The sequence below is a fragment of the Myotis yumanensis genome, unplaced genomic scaffold (assembly GCF_028538775.1).
Source record: "Myotis yumanensis isolate MYYU_CA2020_CCGP unplaced genomic scaffold, mMyoYum1.0.hap1 SCAF_13, whole genome shotgun sequence".
NCBI lineage: Eukaryota > Metazoa > Chordata > Mammalia > Chiroptera > Vespertilionidae > Myotis > Myotis yumanensis.
Window position 1 is genome coordinate 45,084,266 of NW_027223764.1, and position 18,786 is coordinate 45,103,051.

At 35.7% G+C, this 18,786-nt stretch overlaps 1 protein-coding gene across 2 annotated transcripts in view; it reads left to right on the forward strand.

Annotated features, from left to right (window-relative positions):
* The window catches only part of ADK (adenosine kinase), a 483,761-nt gene that overhangs the window by 364,497 nt on the left and 100,478 nt on the right, over nt 1-18,786 (forward strand). For both annotated transcript variants that reach the window (XM_070433037.1, XM_070433038.1), the window contains exon 8: nt 14,267-14,302. In XM_070433037.1, the coding sequence (XP_070289138.1) occupies nt 14,267-14,302 (36 nt within the window). The remainder of the gene's footprint in view (nt 1-14,266; nt 14,303-18,786) is intronic.

Here is an 18,786-nt window from a genome sequence, read left to right on the forward strand (position 1 = left end):
AAGAAGCAGTAGGTAGCTTTTTGAGCAGAGGCTAATCAGAGTTGATATTTAGGAAGATGAATCTAATGGTCATATACAAGGCTGCGTTCAAACTGAGTGTGACTGGTATCAGAGACTGGTTAAGAGACTAGAGCAGTAATGGAGGCAACAAGTAGTACAGGACTGACTTAGGTTTGTGTTGGTAAGAATGGAAATAGGCTATCAATGTTATAGGCCTTCTGCTTATAAAATGTCCTTGGCAAAACTTGTAAGCTGTCTAATGCATTAAAAAAAAAAAAAAAAAAGAAAGTGTCAAGGTGACTCTGGAAGTGAGGCCAAATATCTGATGAGGACATCAAATGAAAGGAGTAAAGGAAATTATCCCAAAAAATGTAAAGGGAAAAGATTGGAAAGTTGATAGCTGAATTTCTAGGGAAACACTGTTTAGGGAACTTAACAAACGAGAAGATAAACAACTGGGAGGTGAAAGAGAAAGGGAAAGAAGATATGCAATTAAAAAGTAGGGAGGCAAGTTTCAAAGAGAGTGGAAAAAATTTGAACTCTGGAACATCAATGAAGTCTAATTTCCAAACGAGCAAGCTTGCTGTACAGGAGTTAGTAAAATTGACCAAAGAACTGAAGGAGGAAAAATATTTACAATGGAGAATGATTGGCAATGCAAAGAAATTGGGAGAGGGATTGAAATTGAACCTCTGAAAGAATAGAAGGAAATGAAAACTCATTTTTATATTTTAAAATAATTATTTTTAAATTTAACACTATGCAGAAATCCTTCTCTCCAAAAAGAGATCAAGTCCTATTTAAAAAGGTCAAGAAGAAAGGCTGAGATTGGTAACCAATGAAATAACAATTTCTGATTTGGATTTAAGTATAAGCTAACTTATGATGCTATGTATACAGTAAGTCAGAATTGTTAACAAAATCCCATTTGTTAGCCCAATCACTTTATAATGTTCAGTACAATAAAAATACCAGTATTGATCACTCCTTCTGTGCTTCATTACCTTCAGTTCCCAAAATGTTGATAACCAAACTTATCTTTTATCATGGAGACTATAAAACACCTATGGGCAAGCACTAGGACTGACTGGATCATGTGTTATCTTAGATTCTTACAAGAGGTTTAAGAGATAGAAAGACATTTCTTGGTTTTAGCTTATAGACTAAGATGATTGGCTCCATTATCAAATGCAGTATGAGCTTTTCAGAAGTATTCAGTATCTTTTCAAATTTATCTCTCTTTCATGCAGCAAGGGGAGGTGAATGATGCTTTCAATTTAACATTTATTGAGTACCTACCTGTTGGGTGTTTTCTGTCATTCTCTATGATTATTTTTTTAATAGTCTGACTTGTACATTTGGCTGATTTCTTTTTCATGGTCATTAGGTTGTTTTTTGTTTGTTTTTTACTTCTTTGTAGTTTCATTGTTTTTGTTTGTTTCTTAAGAAACCTGTGTTGATTGTGACTTCCATAGTTGTTCTTGCCACTTCCTTTCCTCTGGATATTGTGAAATTTTAAGTTTGTCTGTATTGGACTTGTTTCTAAATCAGCAGCATTACAACACTGTTCATAATTATTGTGAGTCAACTGACAAGAAGGAAGAAAATAATACTGGTTACTGGTGATGTTTGGGTGAGACGTGTTATATACATATCCACAGGCTAAAATTCTGACCTGGGAGAAAGTACCCTTTTTTTTCCACTAGAGGTAGGAGACTAGATGCTTCTGTTTTTACTATATTTTGTTATATTAATAAATCACAATATAGACCTGTAAGTTCCTTTTCTAATTTTATTCAGTAACTACTGGCCCAGTGCACAAAATTTGTGCACTCGGGGGCGTCCCTCAGCCCAGCCTGCACCCTCTCACAGTCCAGGAGCCCTTAGGGGATGTCTGACTGACAGCTTAGGCCACGTCAGTCGGACATCCTTAGCACTGCTGCAGAGACGGGAGAGGCTCCTGCCATCGCTGCTGTGCTCACCAGCCATGAGCCCGGCTCAGGGCTTCTGGCTAAGCGGCACTCCCCCTGTGGGAGCACACTGACCACCAGGGGGCAACTCCTGTGTTAAGCATCTGCCCCCTGGTGGTCAGTGTGTGTCATAGTGACCGGTCATTCTGCCATTCGATTGATTTGCATATTTGCCTTTTATTATATAGGATATTTTGGACTATAAATGGTACTGGGATTTCCAATTATATTTCCTGTTGTACCTCAAAAGAAGCAGAGACTCAAGAAATAGGGGAGCTTTTGTGATAGGTTCTGAAGTTAGAGTCAAAACAGCTAGAAACTAGTGCTTTCTTTTTAGCATCTGTATTACTCTGCCATATTTCACACCTTATTACCCGTGCCACTTTGCTCACAGCAAAGTTTTTTTTTAAAGCAACAACTGTACCGTTTGTTTGACCATTTCTGTATTTTACATATTGTCTTCATTTTGTTTTCACATTTTTTTTAAGAGTTAATTTTGCAAAACTTCCAGAACTAGAATAAGTTAGGGCCATGAGAGTGGCCCTGGAAAATAGGATTTATAGTGTTAGTGATTAGCACACCCTAATAAATTGGGAAGCACTACACATGAAATATCGATAATATAAAGGATATTGCTGCACATTTGAACTGAGAAAGGAATTATTAAAAAGGCACTTAACAAGAATGCTGATCTCTCTTGCCTACCTGAAGTCTTCTCTTCCTCTTTTTGTCATGTTTGGCACTGATCAGTAATGCTGTTCTCATTGTCCCACATAAACATCTACCTAAACTAATATGAATTAGTTCTTTATCTTGTCTTTTATTGTCTTTTATTAATATAAATGATTTGGGTGGGGTTTTTTTTGTCGTGGGGTTGTTGTTTTTTTGCCAGTGAATGAAGGAAGTATGACCCATCAAATGATACACATTTTACTTACCTTAAGACTAGCAGGTTGGAAGGAGCCTGCTCTCCATAGCACCTTTAGTTCTTCATTGGTAACTCCATACAAAAGGGAAAAAGTTTGTTTTGAAACTTATGAACATCCTACTAATACATAACACAGAAGTTGACATCCTTCCATTAGTTTTAAACTTCCTCTATAAAAGTCCAGTAGTATGATCTCTGTTGAACTATTCAGCTCAAAATAGACAACATATAAATGAATGAGCCTTGCTATGTCCCAGTAGAATTTTATTTATAAAACCAGGCAGTGAGCTGAATTTGTCCTGCAGGCTGCTGACCCTAGGCATAATGTATTGATCATATTGTAGTAGAGCTTTCTGTTGGTGAAAGTAAGGACAAAAAAAAAAAAAGGTAAGATTTTATTAGATATCTGGAGCTTTCTAGTTGGTAAGACAAAAGACAAGAAAATGTCAATAATATAGGATATGTAGAGTAAAAGAGGGTTTAGAACTGAGCAGAGTTATTCTTCAGAGGGTTTCAAATATAGATTCCTGGTAAAGTAGAATGTTTATGATTTAGTGCAGCAGCTATGAATAAAGGAACTATATCCTTTATACAATAAGAAATAAAAAGCAGTGTATAGGATGCTTAAGATAAATTGTCAATATTTCTTATTTTTGGCCTGCTGCTAAGCTTTTTTAAGCTTTAGAGATTGGTTAAATGTGCCAGGATACTTTTGGATCTCTACTTTCAGACAGACTCACACTGAACTTCTGCTAGAAGTAATGTAAGACGGGCCAGATTTATTCTACTTCCTTAAAGAGTGTAAACCAAGACAAAATATATAAAATAGAAGTTTTCTGACATTAGACAACGGGTAGCACAGGACAGTGATCCCTGAGTTTAGGGAATCCCTACAATTTTCATAGTATTCTGTTTAAACAGGGTTTCCAGTCTGCAGTGCAGGAAGGGGGATCCTAAACTCAGTGGTCCAACTGAATTGAAACAAAGTTAAAAAATGAAGGGGGCCCAATAAAGAATTACTTTTTTGTTTTTAATGAAGAATGCCAAGATGGCTATAATTTGCAAGAGAGAGTACCAGAGAAGAGACAGCACACACACTAGATAATCTGCAGAGGATTCCCTAGCCTCTTCAGCTGAATACTGATCAGCACATGTATGTGAGGAAACTATTGATGGCCAAGGTTAAAACCACAGGAAAAAGCAGGTAGAACACCCCCCAAACTCACACAAGGCTGATAATAGTTTGTATCCCCAACAACTAGAGTGGAGAAACCGCTAATAAATGGGACATTTTATTTAGTACTCAAAAGATATTGTATCAGGAGGAGCACCAGAATAGCGCTCTCATCTCACCCAACAAAGCTTAAAAATAGCCTGGAAAGGATCAAACTTTCAGGTAAACTAACTGAATTTCAGAATAAACCTCAAAAATATAAGAAATACAAAAAGGAAATTTAAAAAATCTAGTACCCCAAAACATAAGATTTATAAAGCATCCAGTCAAAAGTTATCAGGCATGCAAGGAATCAGAAAATTCAACCCATATGAGAAAAAAAACCAATCAATAGAAATATATTTTAAAATGACACAGGTGTTAGAATTATTTGACAAGGATTAGCATTTCTAAACATATTTTGTGTTTCAAGAAAGTAAAAGAATGCATAAGCTGGTTAAGGAGAGATATGAAAAATACCAAAAAAAAAAATCCTTCAACTTCTAGAGATCAAAAATGTGCTGGATGCGATTAGACACTGAAGAAGAAAAAATAGTAATAAGTGATCTTGACAACATAGCAGTAAAAGCGATTCAAAAAGCATTGAGGGGGGAAACCAGCAAACAATAGGACAGCTTCAAGTGACCTAATATACATATTTGGAGTTTAGGGAAGGGGAAGGGAGAACAGAAAAATATTTAAAGTTGATACCGGCTGCAACTGTTCCAAATTTGATAAAATCTATAAACCCACAAATTCAGATGCTCAATGAACACAAGCAGAAGAAACAAGGAAAAAACTATATCAAGAAACATCATCAAATCGCATGAAATCAGTGATAAAGAAAAAAGTCTTTAAAGCAGCCAGTTTTTTAAAGACACATTATATATAGGGAAACAAAGAATAGAATGACAGCAGTTTTCTCATCTAAAACAATGCAAGGTAGAGCACTGAAAGAAAAAAAACTGTCAACCTATGATGCTATATCCACACAAAAATACCTTTCAAAGCTGAAAATGATATGAAGACTTTTTTAGACATATAAAAGCTGAAAGAGTTCATCAGTAGCTGACCAGCATAGACCATTCAAAAACACCTCTGTTCCAAATACTAGCTATAATAATTACCTGCTCTGTGGTCTTGGACATACTTTAATTTCTCTGAACCTTTAGATTTTCATCTGTGAAATTAGAAAAGTACCTATTTTATGGGATTTTTATGATCAATAAAATCAAATGAGTTAAAGAAAATAATTGACATTTGTTGAGTGCCTCATGTGTGCCAAGCACATTATTTCATTATAAATTGAAATAAAATACCTAACAAGAGCCCTGCTACCCTGAGAATGTTCTTATGCTGTCATCTCTCTTTTCATTCTTCAATAACTGAAAAACTTGGGTTGTTCTAGAAGTAGCCCAAATAGCTAATCAATCAAATTTTGATAGAACACTTTTCCTAACTTTGTTTTTCTTCCGTAACCACCATTAAATATGGTTAAAGGTGGGAATGAACAACTCTTCTTGTGAGGATAGACACATCAGCTAATAAATCACTTTATGAAAGGGTTAAGTATATTCTAAACTAAACCAATTTTTTTGGCTTGTGTTTTGGCTGCTAATGTTTTTTTCCAGTCACGTTTATTGAGGTGTAATTTATATACTGTCTATCTTATTGTTATAGTAAACCCATTGGATACGGTCCATGAGTGTCTTTATAGCTTATACATTGCTCCACAGATTTTTTTGGCACTCAATAAATGCTAAATAATATTTCTATTCAGCATTCTGCAGACGGGAAGCATATGGTAATAAATGTCACAGCCCAGGTTGAAAATCTCCAAAAACTTATGTTATATTCCTTGGAAAAGCCAGTATAGATATTTTTGTGAGTGAAATTTATTTTTAAAAGTAGTCTTCATTTACTTTATTTACAAGTTAAAACTTTTCTCATCAAAATAGTACAATATTAAAAATAGTATAATACTAATACAGTCTCCTGAGAAAGTATATAAATAATTTTGTAGATAGCATAAAGAAAAGGTAATTCGTAGTCTGAAGGACAGCATGAGGACATATTTAGAGGTTTAAGCAACATGTCTTCTATGATATATTGTATGAAAAGAAATAAACAGCAGGTAGTTCTTTATGATTAAATATCAGCATGACTTAGAGGTATATCACAGCTACAGCTGTTGCAGACCTTATAATGGTATTAGATTTTGACTCAATAATATATTTCTCACCCAGGGATTCTAGCACTACTCAAATATCTTATTCTAATCTCAGTAAGGTAACCATTGCTTTGGCATAACGAAACACATTGTAAATTGAAACTAAACTTGATGCCAACAAAGGAATTTCATGCAAAAGATAACATATCCAAGTTTATTTGTGTTGATGAAATGGTTATCCAAAACCATTTTTCCAAAACCCTTTAGATAATATATATCTAAATAATTTTTTCATATTTTGCTCACCCTATGATTGATCTACTAACCATGCTTGCTTTGATTTGATTTTTATTAAGTGTTGTTGTTTTTAAGAATTAACATCTGGATGAGAAAATATCTGAATTTGGCCATGTTACTTAGGCTCCTCGTATATAAAATGTGGATAGCAAATCCAGGCACAGCTTAGTTTGGTGCCTCTGACTCGGAGTCTCTCATAACCAGAGGTCAGCCAGGTCTGTAGTAGTATTATTGCCGGGAGATGATTCACTTCCAAACCCACTCACAAAGCTATATCTTCAGTGTTGTTAGCCATGGGCCTCTCCAGAGGGGTACTCACAGCATGGCAGCTTATTTCCCTTAGAGTGAGCTGAGAGAGTGCGGAAGCAAGAGGATAGTTGAACAAAACATTCCGTCACTTTTGCCATATATTTGTTAGAAGCAAGTTACTAGGTCCAGTCTACACTCAAGGCGCAGGAATTGTACAAGGATCTGAATACAGTAGTCAGGGGCCATTGGGAGCTGATTTGGAGGCTGCCTACTATACCTATGATCTACAGATAGGACAAATTAGTGAATGTACTCTGGATGCTCTGGAACTCATTTGTTTAAACTACCCAGAGATCTTACCAAGAACTTGAATTCAGTAGGCAAAATGATTTTACAGTTTCACATTAAATATTTTAATTATTCCTAGCAACAATCCACTGAAATAGGTGTTGTTGGCCTTGATTTCATTGATATCCTGAGTGATTTGCTCAAGATTACTTAACAGATGAACTGTAAAATTCATTGTAGTCTTTATTGTAGGTCTTCTGATTCTAAACCATTCTGTACCCTTTCCATCTGCCTGTAACTACCTCCTGACCAGTACTATCTGGTACTTAAAGCCATTCAAAAAGAGCATTACACATCTCAATGTGTACACAAACATATAAATTTTATATTACAGAGACATTTTTATACATAGATTTATATGGAGAGAGACAGATAACATTCTTTCTTAAACTCTCACATACATCACGCCATTTAGGATTTACAGTGTTGCTTCAAATTTGAAATTATTCAGTCAAAGTTTAATACCATTATAAGGTCTGCAGTTGTAGCAGAGGTATAACTCTAAGATAATAGTAACTGTTGGACAAAACTATATTTAGTGGGTTAAAAACTTCTTAGGAGGAGAGATGAACAAAGTAAAACAGCAGAACTGTTTTGGTGGCTCCATTATCCATTGGGTTTTCCCAAAGCTCTGGACTTGTACGACTTGAGTGAGGACCATGGGGACTCCCAGTGAATTTTCTGTTCTTCTTGTGTTGGAGAAAAAGTAGTTTATTTTGGATGAATATGTTGCTTTCTGCAGATAGAAGTTACCTTTCTTTGGTCCTGAGTGAGACCCTTTTCCCTTTTTATTTCAGTCCATGAAGTTTTAGCCTACTCTCAAGACTCCTGATGTCTAAGATTAAAAAGTAGAGTGGTACCCTGGCCAGTGTGGCTCAATTGGTTGAGCATCATCCCATGCACCAGGAGGTCGCCAGTTCAATTCCTGGTCAGAGCACAAACCTGAGTTAGGGCCTCAATCCCCAGTAGGGGGCATGCAGGAGGCAGCCAATCTATGTTTCTCCCTCATCAATCTTTCTATCTCTCCCTCTCCCTTCCTCTCTCTGAAATCAATAAAAACATATTTTTAAAAAATAACTAGTAACCAATAATTGGAATTGAAATAAGAATATGGATATTATAGTTATAGTTTAATATTAATTACAAATAATTCTACTTTATATATTATAACTGGGATATAATCGGACAAAATGCAGAGAAAATAGTTTTCAATCAAATGCAGTAGCTCCCGAAGAAGCAGAATCAGGTTCGGAGGAAGCCAGAACCGGAACCAGCTGGGCTGGCAACATGGAACTGCTGTACCAGCAAACGCACAAACAGGTCCCCCAGATCCAGTCTTACATGGGACGCCGGGAGACGGCAGACAAGCAGTCTGTGCACTTAGTAGAAAACGAAATCCAAGCAAGCATACCAGATATTCAGCCAGCAAGAACGCCTGGAGATTTTGTCCAGCAAGGAGCAGCCCAACAAAAGACAGAATACCAAACTTTGTGTTGACCAGTTAAAGTATAATGTCCAGCACCTGCAGACTGCTCTCAGAAACTTCCAACATCGGCGATACGCAAGGGAGCAGCAGGAGAGACAGCGAGAGGAGCTTCTATCTCGCACCTTCACCCCCAACGTGGGATGGGGTGCCCCCTGTGATTGCGACGGCCCCTGTGTGGCCAAACACCAGGGACACATCGCGGAAGGAAATAGCTACATTTTCTATGTGTATAACCTGGCAACAAAAAGCGTACACCTATGGATGAGGACAGTGGTGGGGTAAGGGCAGAGGGTGGGTGGGAACTGGGTGGAGGGGAGCTATGGGGGGAACAACTGTAATAATCTGAACAATAAAGATTTATTTAAAAAAAAAACACAAATGCAATAGCTCCCTCTTATCGGAGGGGAATATGTTCCAAGACCCCCAGTTGATGCCTGAAACCATGGATAGTACCAAACATGCTTTTCTCTCTCTCTCTCTCTCTCCCTCTCCCTCTCTCTCCATATATATATAACGTACAAATGTACTATGTACATATTTTATGTACATATATACTGTTTATGTACTTATATACTATGTACATATATTATATATATATATATATATATATATATACACACACACACACACACACACACTGTTTTTCCCTATACATACATACTGTGATTAATTTATAAACTAGTCACAGTAAGATATTAACAAGAACTGATAATAAAATAGAACTGTTATAATAATATTACTATAATGAAAGTTATATGAATGTAGCATTATTACATAAAATAAGGGTAACTTGAATATAAGTACCATGATAATGAGGCAGTCGATCTGATAACCAAGAAGGCTGTCAAGCCCCAGCCGGGTGGCTCAGTTGGTTGGAGTGTCATCCCGTACACCAAAAAAAAAGGTTGCAGGTTCACTTCCCCGTCAGAGCACATACCTAGGTTGGGGATTCAATCCTGGCAGGGGTGAATACAGGAAGCAGCTGATTGGTGTTTCTCTCCCAAAAAAAAAAAATCAATAAACATATCCTTGGGTGAGGATTGAAACAAAAAGAAGGCTACCAAGTAACTAATGGTCAGATAGGGTGTACACTGTGATAAGCTGGGCAAAGAGATGATTCGAGTCTGGGCGAGATGGAGCAGGACAGTGCAAGATAGCGTCATGCTACTCAGAACATCACTCAGTTTAAAATGAATGCATTGTTTAGTTCTGGAATTTTCCATTTAATATTTTCAGACCATATGTAACTGAAACTGCAAAAAGCTACATCATGGATAAGGAGGAACTACTATTAAGGAGATAGTTGTCTTTCATACATACACACAAATAAGCACTTGAGTTTCTCCTTTCTTTCCTGCATAATCTGAGGATTATGCTATTTAATAGTGGCTTGCTAATCCCTTTAAATAGCTCTTAACATAAGTATTCCATAGTTTTCATTAACCATGAATTTTAGGGTTTTTTTAAACCTCCATTCAAAAACTGTATTTGGTTGTTGTTTCACTGGAACCCTTTTAGCCTGGTCAGTGAAGCAGCAAGCCTACTGCAAATCCTAAATAGCATGGTGTAGATGAGCGTCTAAGACTTTAATTATATGTCATTTTATTCACAACACTCAATTCCAGGAAGGAAAAAATGACTTTGTTGTTGTAAAAGACATATGATGTGAGTATCATTCATTGTAAACCAAAAATGATACTGTATTATAGCATAGACAACAATGGGAACTGATTCTGAAAATGTAACCTGTCTGAGAAGCTGAATAATAGTGAAAGTTATCAAAATGGAAAGAAGTGTTAATGTGAAATGCAGCCTTCTCAGAAATACTCTTTCCTGGCCTGTTTGATTTTGCTTTTGTTGCTTGTCATGCATGAATGAAAGTGCTACACTCTCAGGGGAGCAGGAAAGCCTCTGTGTCGGTTGTTTATTTCCTTAATCCCTCCTCCTCTGTGATTTCTGATGTCAGATCTAAAATGGAAAGCCTGTAAATATAATGATTATCACATGGATAATCACCTGCATTAGGAACCGCCCTGCTTCTCTATTCTAACCTTCCCTGTTCTCCACATGACACATCCACTCTGCGGTTGGATTTTAACCTGACTGCTTCATTAGGTTTGTGAAACTCAGTACGTGGCGCCCTGGGGCAGCACAGATGGGGACTTGCTTGTTTTCTTTTCTCACTCTTACTGCAAAGGCACACTACAAAGTCCTTTTCAATTTAGTGTGATCAGTTCACTTGGAATTACTTTTGATATTTGGAATGGGCCTTACTCTTTGCCCACTTCTCCCTCTTCTGACCACTTACTCTTCCATGTCCCCTTTTCTTCCCTCCTTTCTGACCTAATGCCTTTTCTTTCTGTCCCTCCATGCAGTGAATCTGAACACTAAAATTCTGCTTAAAATTGTTACTGGGTCAGACTGTTCCCTATGTTGTTTTATTTGTTTTGCTGAGAGGAAAATAATAAATGTTGTTCCATCAATGTATCTGCAGACACCTTTAGATCAGAGGTTAGCTGTGGTGGGAAAGTCGGGGGTGAGGTGAGCCATCTGCTTTCTCTAATGGAGTGACTGGGGCACCCGTCCAAGATCAAAGGAAGGTGAGAGGAAGTCAGGAGATAAGATCTTTTTAAGTCATAGAACAAGTGCCTTAGCTTTTCAGTGATAGGGCACAGTTCTGCAAATCCGTGTGAGGGGGACGTTAAGATAGAAAACTGAGTTGACTTTTCTTCAGCATGTTCTTCCTCAGTCAGAAATATGTTAGCACTTGCAATAGTTTACAGATGGACAAGTGTCCTAGTGCCTGGCTCCCTTAAAGAATGATGATCTGACATTTATATGTGTGTCTTGCAATTAGTCAGTTCTATACCATAACAGGTCACAGTTAATTACTTCTTAGGTTTGTATGAGTAAATTTGGACATTAAAAGAGCAATTTAACTACCATATGTGAACTTTGAGTTTTTGTGTCTTAGTGCGATTTTACTCATACAGATTCTTCATATTTGTCTTATAGGTCTTTGGGGTTCTTTCATGCCTCTGAAAGTTGCATATAAATAAGTATTTCTAACAGAGCTTTTCGGATATCTTTTTCTAAATTTTTTTGTTTATTGAATTTAGAGAGAGAGATGTCTATTTGTTGTTCCACTTACCATGAATTCATTGGTTGCTTTTAGTATGTGCCCTGACTGGAGATGGAGGGGTAGAACCTACAACAAGGGCATATTGGGATGACACTCTAACCAACTGAGCTACCCAGCTAGGGCTCAGTTATCGTTTTCATATAAGAATTAGCTTGGTGCTCTGGCTGGTGTGGCTCAATGCTTAGAGTGTCAGCCTGCTCACTGAATGGTCACGGGTTTGATTCCCAGTGAGGGCATGTACCTGGGTTGCGGTTCGCTCGCCACCCCCAGTTGGGACACGTGCGGAAGGAAACTAGTTGATATGTCTCTCTCACATTTGATGTTTCCCTCCCTCCCTCCTTACCTCCCTCCCTCTCTCTGTGAAAAGCAATGGAGAAAGTATCCTCAGATGAGGATTAAAAAAAAAAAAAAGAATTAGCTTGGTTAATTCTTGGATTGGACAACTTGGAAAAATACTACATTGATATCTTTTGAACTTTATCCTTTTCCTTGATATATAGGTCAGCAAATATTATTGACTATGTTGTCTACAAAATTCTATTGTATCATCTACATTACTGAGGCTAAGTCGATCACCCTATGCTTCTCTAGTGAACAGCCTGAGGAGTTATACTTTCAGCTTATCACTTCCTATCAACTTCGGTGTTCAGCTGTAATCGTCCATTTCAAACTTTTTAAACCCTCAAAATGGTTCTTTAAATTTATATTTTATTAGTATATGGGACCATCCGTGCATACATACTTTTTCCCCAGTGTTTTCCTTAACATGTAGATAGGACCCAAATCTGTGCTGGAGACATTGGCTGTACTTTCTGCCTTACATGGTTTGGTGCAGCGTTGTTTCAGTTGAGTTGGATCTGCTCACTACTTGGACTCAAATCCCATCCTTCTATTAATATCTCTTGGCAGAGATAATTTTGGAGGAATGTAAGTTAAGATGTAGAGGCTCTTGACAGTTGTCTGCAGTTTTTTTCATTTTCAAGAGGGAAGTAGAGTTGAAAAGTGATATTGCCTCCATTTTCTGTACTAGTCCTAACATTAAAATACATGCACAAAGCAGAGTAGAGAAAGGGAGAGGATTTGGTTGCATAGAAGTGTTTTTGTCATTTGATACCCTGTTGCAACAGCATTATGGTGTATAATAATTGTTCATCAGATTGTACCCTAAAGATGTTTAATTCTAGAAAAACATTGCGTATTTTAATTACATATTTTTAATGTTCAACTTTTGTTACCCTGTCATCTTACATCAAAGTAAAATAGGGATTTATTTGGACTGTTTCCTTTAATTTTCAAACAGTCAAAAAAGTAGAAATACTTAATACATCTAGATATAATTAATATGTTGCCATTTTGCTTCACTCTAATTTTTTTAAGAATTCTAAAGTAAATTATAAGTATCATGCCATTTCATCCCTAAATACTTCAGGACTAACTGCTAAAAATTAAGGATATTTTTCTTATCAATTTGATAATTCTTAATATTTTCTAATTCTTAAAATATTTAAATTTCTTCAGTTGTCCCCAAAATGTCTTTTATACCTGGTTTATTCAAAACAGAATCCAGTTAAGGTCTGTATAGTATTCTTGGTCATTTTCCCCCTCCCACTTTATCATGAAATTGACTTATTGAAGAGACCAAGCTACTTATCCTGTAAAATGTCCCATCTATGGATTTGTCTGTTTGCTTTCTCAGTATATCATTGAACTTGTTCTCCTATTCTCTGCATTTCCTATAGACAGCAAGTTATATAATTAAAGTTTTGATTAATTCATTAAAAAAATTTCCATCAGAAAACTGTATAGGTGATGCTGGATACTTCATACTGTCTCATAATAGAATATTAATGATAAGTGATATGATCAATCACTGGGTTAAGGTTATGACAGCTCGTTCCTTCCATTATAAATTTATAGTTTGCTCCCCGTGATCAACACATAATCTGTGACATTTTAATTCCATGATATACCCAGTTCCCCATCATCCTTTCACCTAATGAATTTAGCATCCATTGATGATCCTTGCCTGAATAAATTTCATTAGAGATTGCAAAATGGTGATTTCTCTTAATCAATACATTTACTAGCAGACATTCTTCTACAGAAGAGCTTTCTGAAAGATACTGTTTTAATTAAAAACATAAGCACCAAGCGTGTTCCATAGGTTTCAAATAATTGTCTTTCTTTGTTGGGGTCAAAACACCTGAACTCACTGTGACAGCTACAGTAAAAACATTCACTACATCTTCTTTATTCCAACTTGTGAAGTATGTTGACATAATGTTGCCCTTTTTTTTTTATGCCAAGGGAAAAAGAAATCTTTTTTGGTGTAAGAATAAAAATTGAACTATGTGCGTATATTGAGATAATTGTGTAAAAAGAAGACTGTGAATGAGTTTCAAAATGGATTATTTCTTCATTACCTCGCACTTTATAATTAACTGTTCTTTTTTTTTATTTCAGGAAGCTGCCACTTTTGCTAGAGAGCAAGGCTTTGAGGTGAGTTAACCCACAATTGCACACTAAACAGATCCTAAAGGTTTTTTCTAGCTGATAATGAAGTTCTTTTGGACAGTGATTGATGTGCTATTATACTCTCAGAGCCTCTCAGCAGTTGCCATGGAAACTTGGCAGTCGTCATGGTTTCTTTGTTCTGCCAGCACAGTGTTATGACGCACTCTGCTAGGTCTGCACCCAACATCGCCTACAGATGTTATTTATTGAATTTTGAAAAGCCTCTTGGGAAGCCAAGAGGTTGGGCACGGTTTCAAGCTGCCTCTGCAGATATGGGGCCTGTCAGTTTGTTCAGTTAAAAAGCTACCTCATTAGCTGCATTACATTTCATAAGGATTCACTGCTAAAGTAGTGGTGGAGCAAGACTAAATAGTGAAATGTAATGTCGTTTAAATAATTTCAGCCCTACCCTATGTAGATGATCATTATACAAATTAATTTCCAAAAGATTGTACTTAACAGTTGTTAAGAACTGATTAAGTCCTGCTCATATAAACTTCCTCTTTAAATCTTTTTTCTCCTTCTATCTTTTTTGGGGGGGAAGGCGGGGGGGGGGGGGGCACTGGGGATAGCTTTAAAACACATACATTTTTTTGAAACTAAGTATTGATAATTGTCTTTAATTTTCAAGTCCCGACTCTGTTATCTTGACATAAGTATTATTCTGTCAAGGTTCAAAATTCTATGTGTTTTTTGTTGGCGAAATTAAGATAACAAACAAGACCATGTTTTTATCTATAGATTATCCATTTTCCAATCGATGGCTAGAAAAAAACTGAACCCAGGTTAATTAACAGAATTTACTGAGTTTATGAGTTTTATGGTTATCATATTTATTGAGCCAGAACTATGTAGAATGCTGTGTTCTGTACCACAGCTTGGAATGTTGCACAGTAGTGTAATTTTCAAAAATCTAATCTGACTAGAGCTGGAATATAGAAACTCTTTATTTACATACTCAGTGTTGATTGCTATATTAGTAAGTTCACTTTGAACTCTTTAGAGAAAAGTGTGTGAATTTATGAAGAGACTATTATTTAAATGTACTAAAGGCAGATTCATTACTGAGCAACAAAGTAATACATGAGCATGTTATCTATATCATAGGACTTGGCAACCATCCTGCTTTCTCTTCTTGGAGGAAGACAGTGAGCATGTGGTATCAGTAGTCTATTCTCAAGATTCTGTGAAAAAACTACATCAGAGTAGGAAACTTCACCTTATGATACCTGATTGTTGGGAACTCCGATAGTTTATTGCGAATTTGCTTTTTTTGTTTTACTATATGTATTCTTGTGAATATAGGGGTTGAATCACATGTAGAAGAAAGAATAACGATTTCCAAGTATTTATTTATCTCATTTAAGTTTCGCTTTGTAATTTTCCAAACTGCAATTTATATAAAATACTAAATGTAATCAGGAATATTCAATTTAAAAGTCAAATGTTTTAATCATGAGAATATAAGTCAGTGTTTTCAGTCATGTTTTAAAGTTTCACTGATGTTAAATTTTAATAGTAATTAATATTAATTCTCTGTTGTTACATCAAAATTCTCCACTAATGAAAACTTGTGGAACATAAATTTATATCTTACTTTCTGTACTAACATAAAAAAAATGTATTTTGATTCTAGAAAATAAACAATTTTGTAGTTGCTTACAAAGATAACATGTTACATAAGAAATGATCGTGATTCTTTAGTGCCTAGATAATAATTTTTTAAAATAGGTTACTAAGGCTAACTAATTCATACTTTTATTGCCCCCTTGAACTATATGCTTTGAATATGCCTGGTTTAAATTCAATCCTAACAACAAACTATTTTTTCTATTTTCTACTAACCAGCACCATATTAACCTTTCCATTAGTTTTTACTTTGATTCTATAATTTTCTTTACCATAAATGTGCCATAATTGATTACAACAAATAAACCAAGTGATGATGGTTATAATAATATACCTTATTACATCTTGACATAGTAAAACCGCTCTGTTGTTGATGCTGACAGTGACATGTTAGATAAAGCACACAGTCTTGATGTGTCCCTTCATGGGTTCTCTAAACTATTATAAGCTTTGCAGAATATAGTAGAGCCATGAGTAGAAAAACCTCAAGTAAGTATTATCAATAAAATATAACCCAAGTACTGGATGCTATCTAGAGAAATTCAATTATTTTTAAATGCCATTATTTTTTTTATTTTTTTAGTTCATTACAGAGTAATATGAAAACATGGGTTAAAACTTGGTATTTTTAGAGTCAAAAATAAATCACTTTATCTTAGTAGTTTAATGTCTATGGGAGTATGTCAGTGCTCTCAGAAGTCGTGTGACACTAGACAAAGTCTGTATTTTATCACTCCCAGCTTAAATTTTACCTCTAAATTTGGGGCATGAATGAGATGAGAGAACTGAAAAGATTAAAAAGAAAGGAAAGGTGACCATTTTTTTCTTCCCACCAGCTCTGCTGCCTACCCTCATTTTCTATTATAAATCCTAATCAGTTCCCAATGCCATTGAGTATTGCCACTGTGATCTGTCTGCCAACTGACCAATCCAGATGCCTCTAAAAAAAACCAGTGTTTATTCCTAAGGAAGTATCCTTGGCGGCATTGTTTATGGTATTCTGGTTAGCTTCTCTACAAATTTTAGATAATCTTTCTTTAAAAAAAAATCTTTAATCTTTAAAATGAGTTAGGCATTTTTCAGTAAGAAGAGCCAGCTTAGGAGGGCACTGGAGAATGAGATAAAAAACTGAAGCTGGGCAGAGCACAAAGCAGAAGAGAGCAGAATGAATATATATATATATATATATATAATAGAAAAATTGCACAGTGCCTGATTTAAATGACAGACCTGCTAAGAATTTAAAATGACAATTCTTAAGGTAAAAAGTTTCATGAGGCTTTTATTACTCTGAAAAATCAGTTCAGACTGCAGTGTGTTTTTAAATCTACCTTATCTTGAGCTAAACTGATTAAAGGTTTGTATTTTTAGAACCTATATAAAAATAAGGTACTTAAAAGCACGTTTTATTATGAAGCCTTTTAAAAGCTGTATTGAAAATTGGGATTTAAATTAAATAAAGTGGAAAAAACAACTCCAAAACCTAAATACAAATATTTTTTGTATTTTCATTCTCTGTACAACAGAGTATGTGCCAAATGATAAACAGAATTCATACCTTCTTTACTGGATCACTCATTTATTTTTACTCTAGGCAACAAATTTTAATTTCCTTGTTTTACATTTCTAAGATATAATACTTCTGATTGTTGAGGAAACAAAGCAATTATTTTCCCTTTTCCAACTTTCCCCACAGCCCCTGACTCTACCTGGAGGTCCCAGCCAGACTTGCAGGCTTTCTCTGACCAGTAGTGACTGTCGTCTTATACCACTGGGAGAGAAAAGTATTGAACTGTGCTGCTATCCAATACAGCATCTGCTAGCCACATGTGGCTATTTAAATTAAAATTAAGTAAAATTTAAAATTCAGTTCCTTAGTCTCACTGCACACATTTTGAGTGAGACTTCCGTATTGGACAGTGTAGATATAAACCATATATATCATCACAGAGAGTTCCATTGATCAGCGCTGGATAGATTAAGTCCACACAGAGAATTCAGGAGACCTTGATTCCCAAATAATTCTTCAAGATTTTTCTCAGGTTTATGTGTTTCTCACAAATATGAAGAACACAGTGAATATTACCCAGAGTTTCTGGAAATAAGACTCTAAGTCAAGCGCTGCTGAATAAAGAGTATAGTGCTTCTTTCCTAGGTAACTGAATCCTGTAAGAGGACAGTTTGAAAACAGATTAAGGGAAAGAGATAAGATGATCTTCTAATTCTCTTTAGTTAATCATTTACTCATTCATCGAATATTTACTGAGCACTAGATACAAGCCTAACACTTCGATAAACCCTGAAGGACAAGATAGAAATGACCAGAGAGAGTATTGTGAAGGAGAATGTGGGAGGGGTTTCTATTTTGCATGAGATGGTCATAGAAAGTAAAACTTGAAAAATACAATTATCTAGCCATGACATAAAAAAGCAAAACAAACAGGGAAACAAATTTCAGACAGAGGGAAGAAGAGTACAAAAATTCTCAAACAAGAAAGAGCAGAATGTACTACGTATTGCATTCCAAGAACTGACAGAAGGTCAGTGTCACTGAACAGAGTGAGTGAGAAGGAAGAGAGTCTGAGATAGACTGGAGAGTGGCAATCATGTGAACACCGTAGTTATTATAGGAGTTTCTCTTTGGGAAACAAAACAGAATATGACATGGTTAAGTGAGGCAATCTGAGGGGTTACCACAATTGGTATTCTGTAGGAATAGGTAGATTGTGATAGTATTGTTTAATGTTTGCATTACCAGCTTGTTAAAAATAGAATGAAGATAGTATATTCTTTCACTTGAAAGACAATGCTAAATTTTTTAAATATATTTTTATTGATTT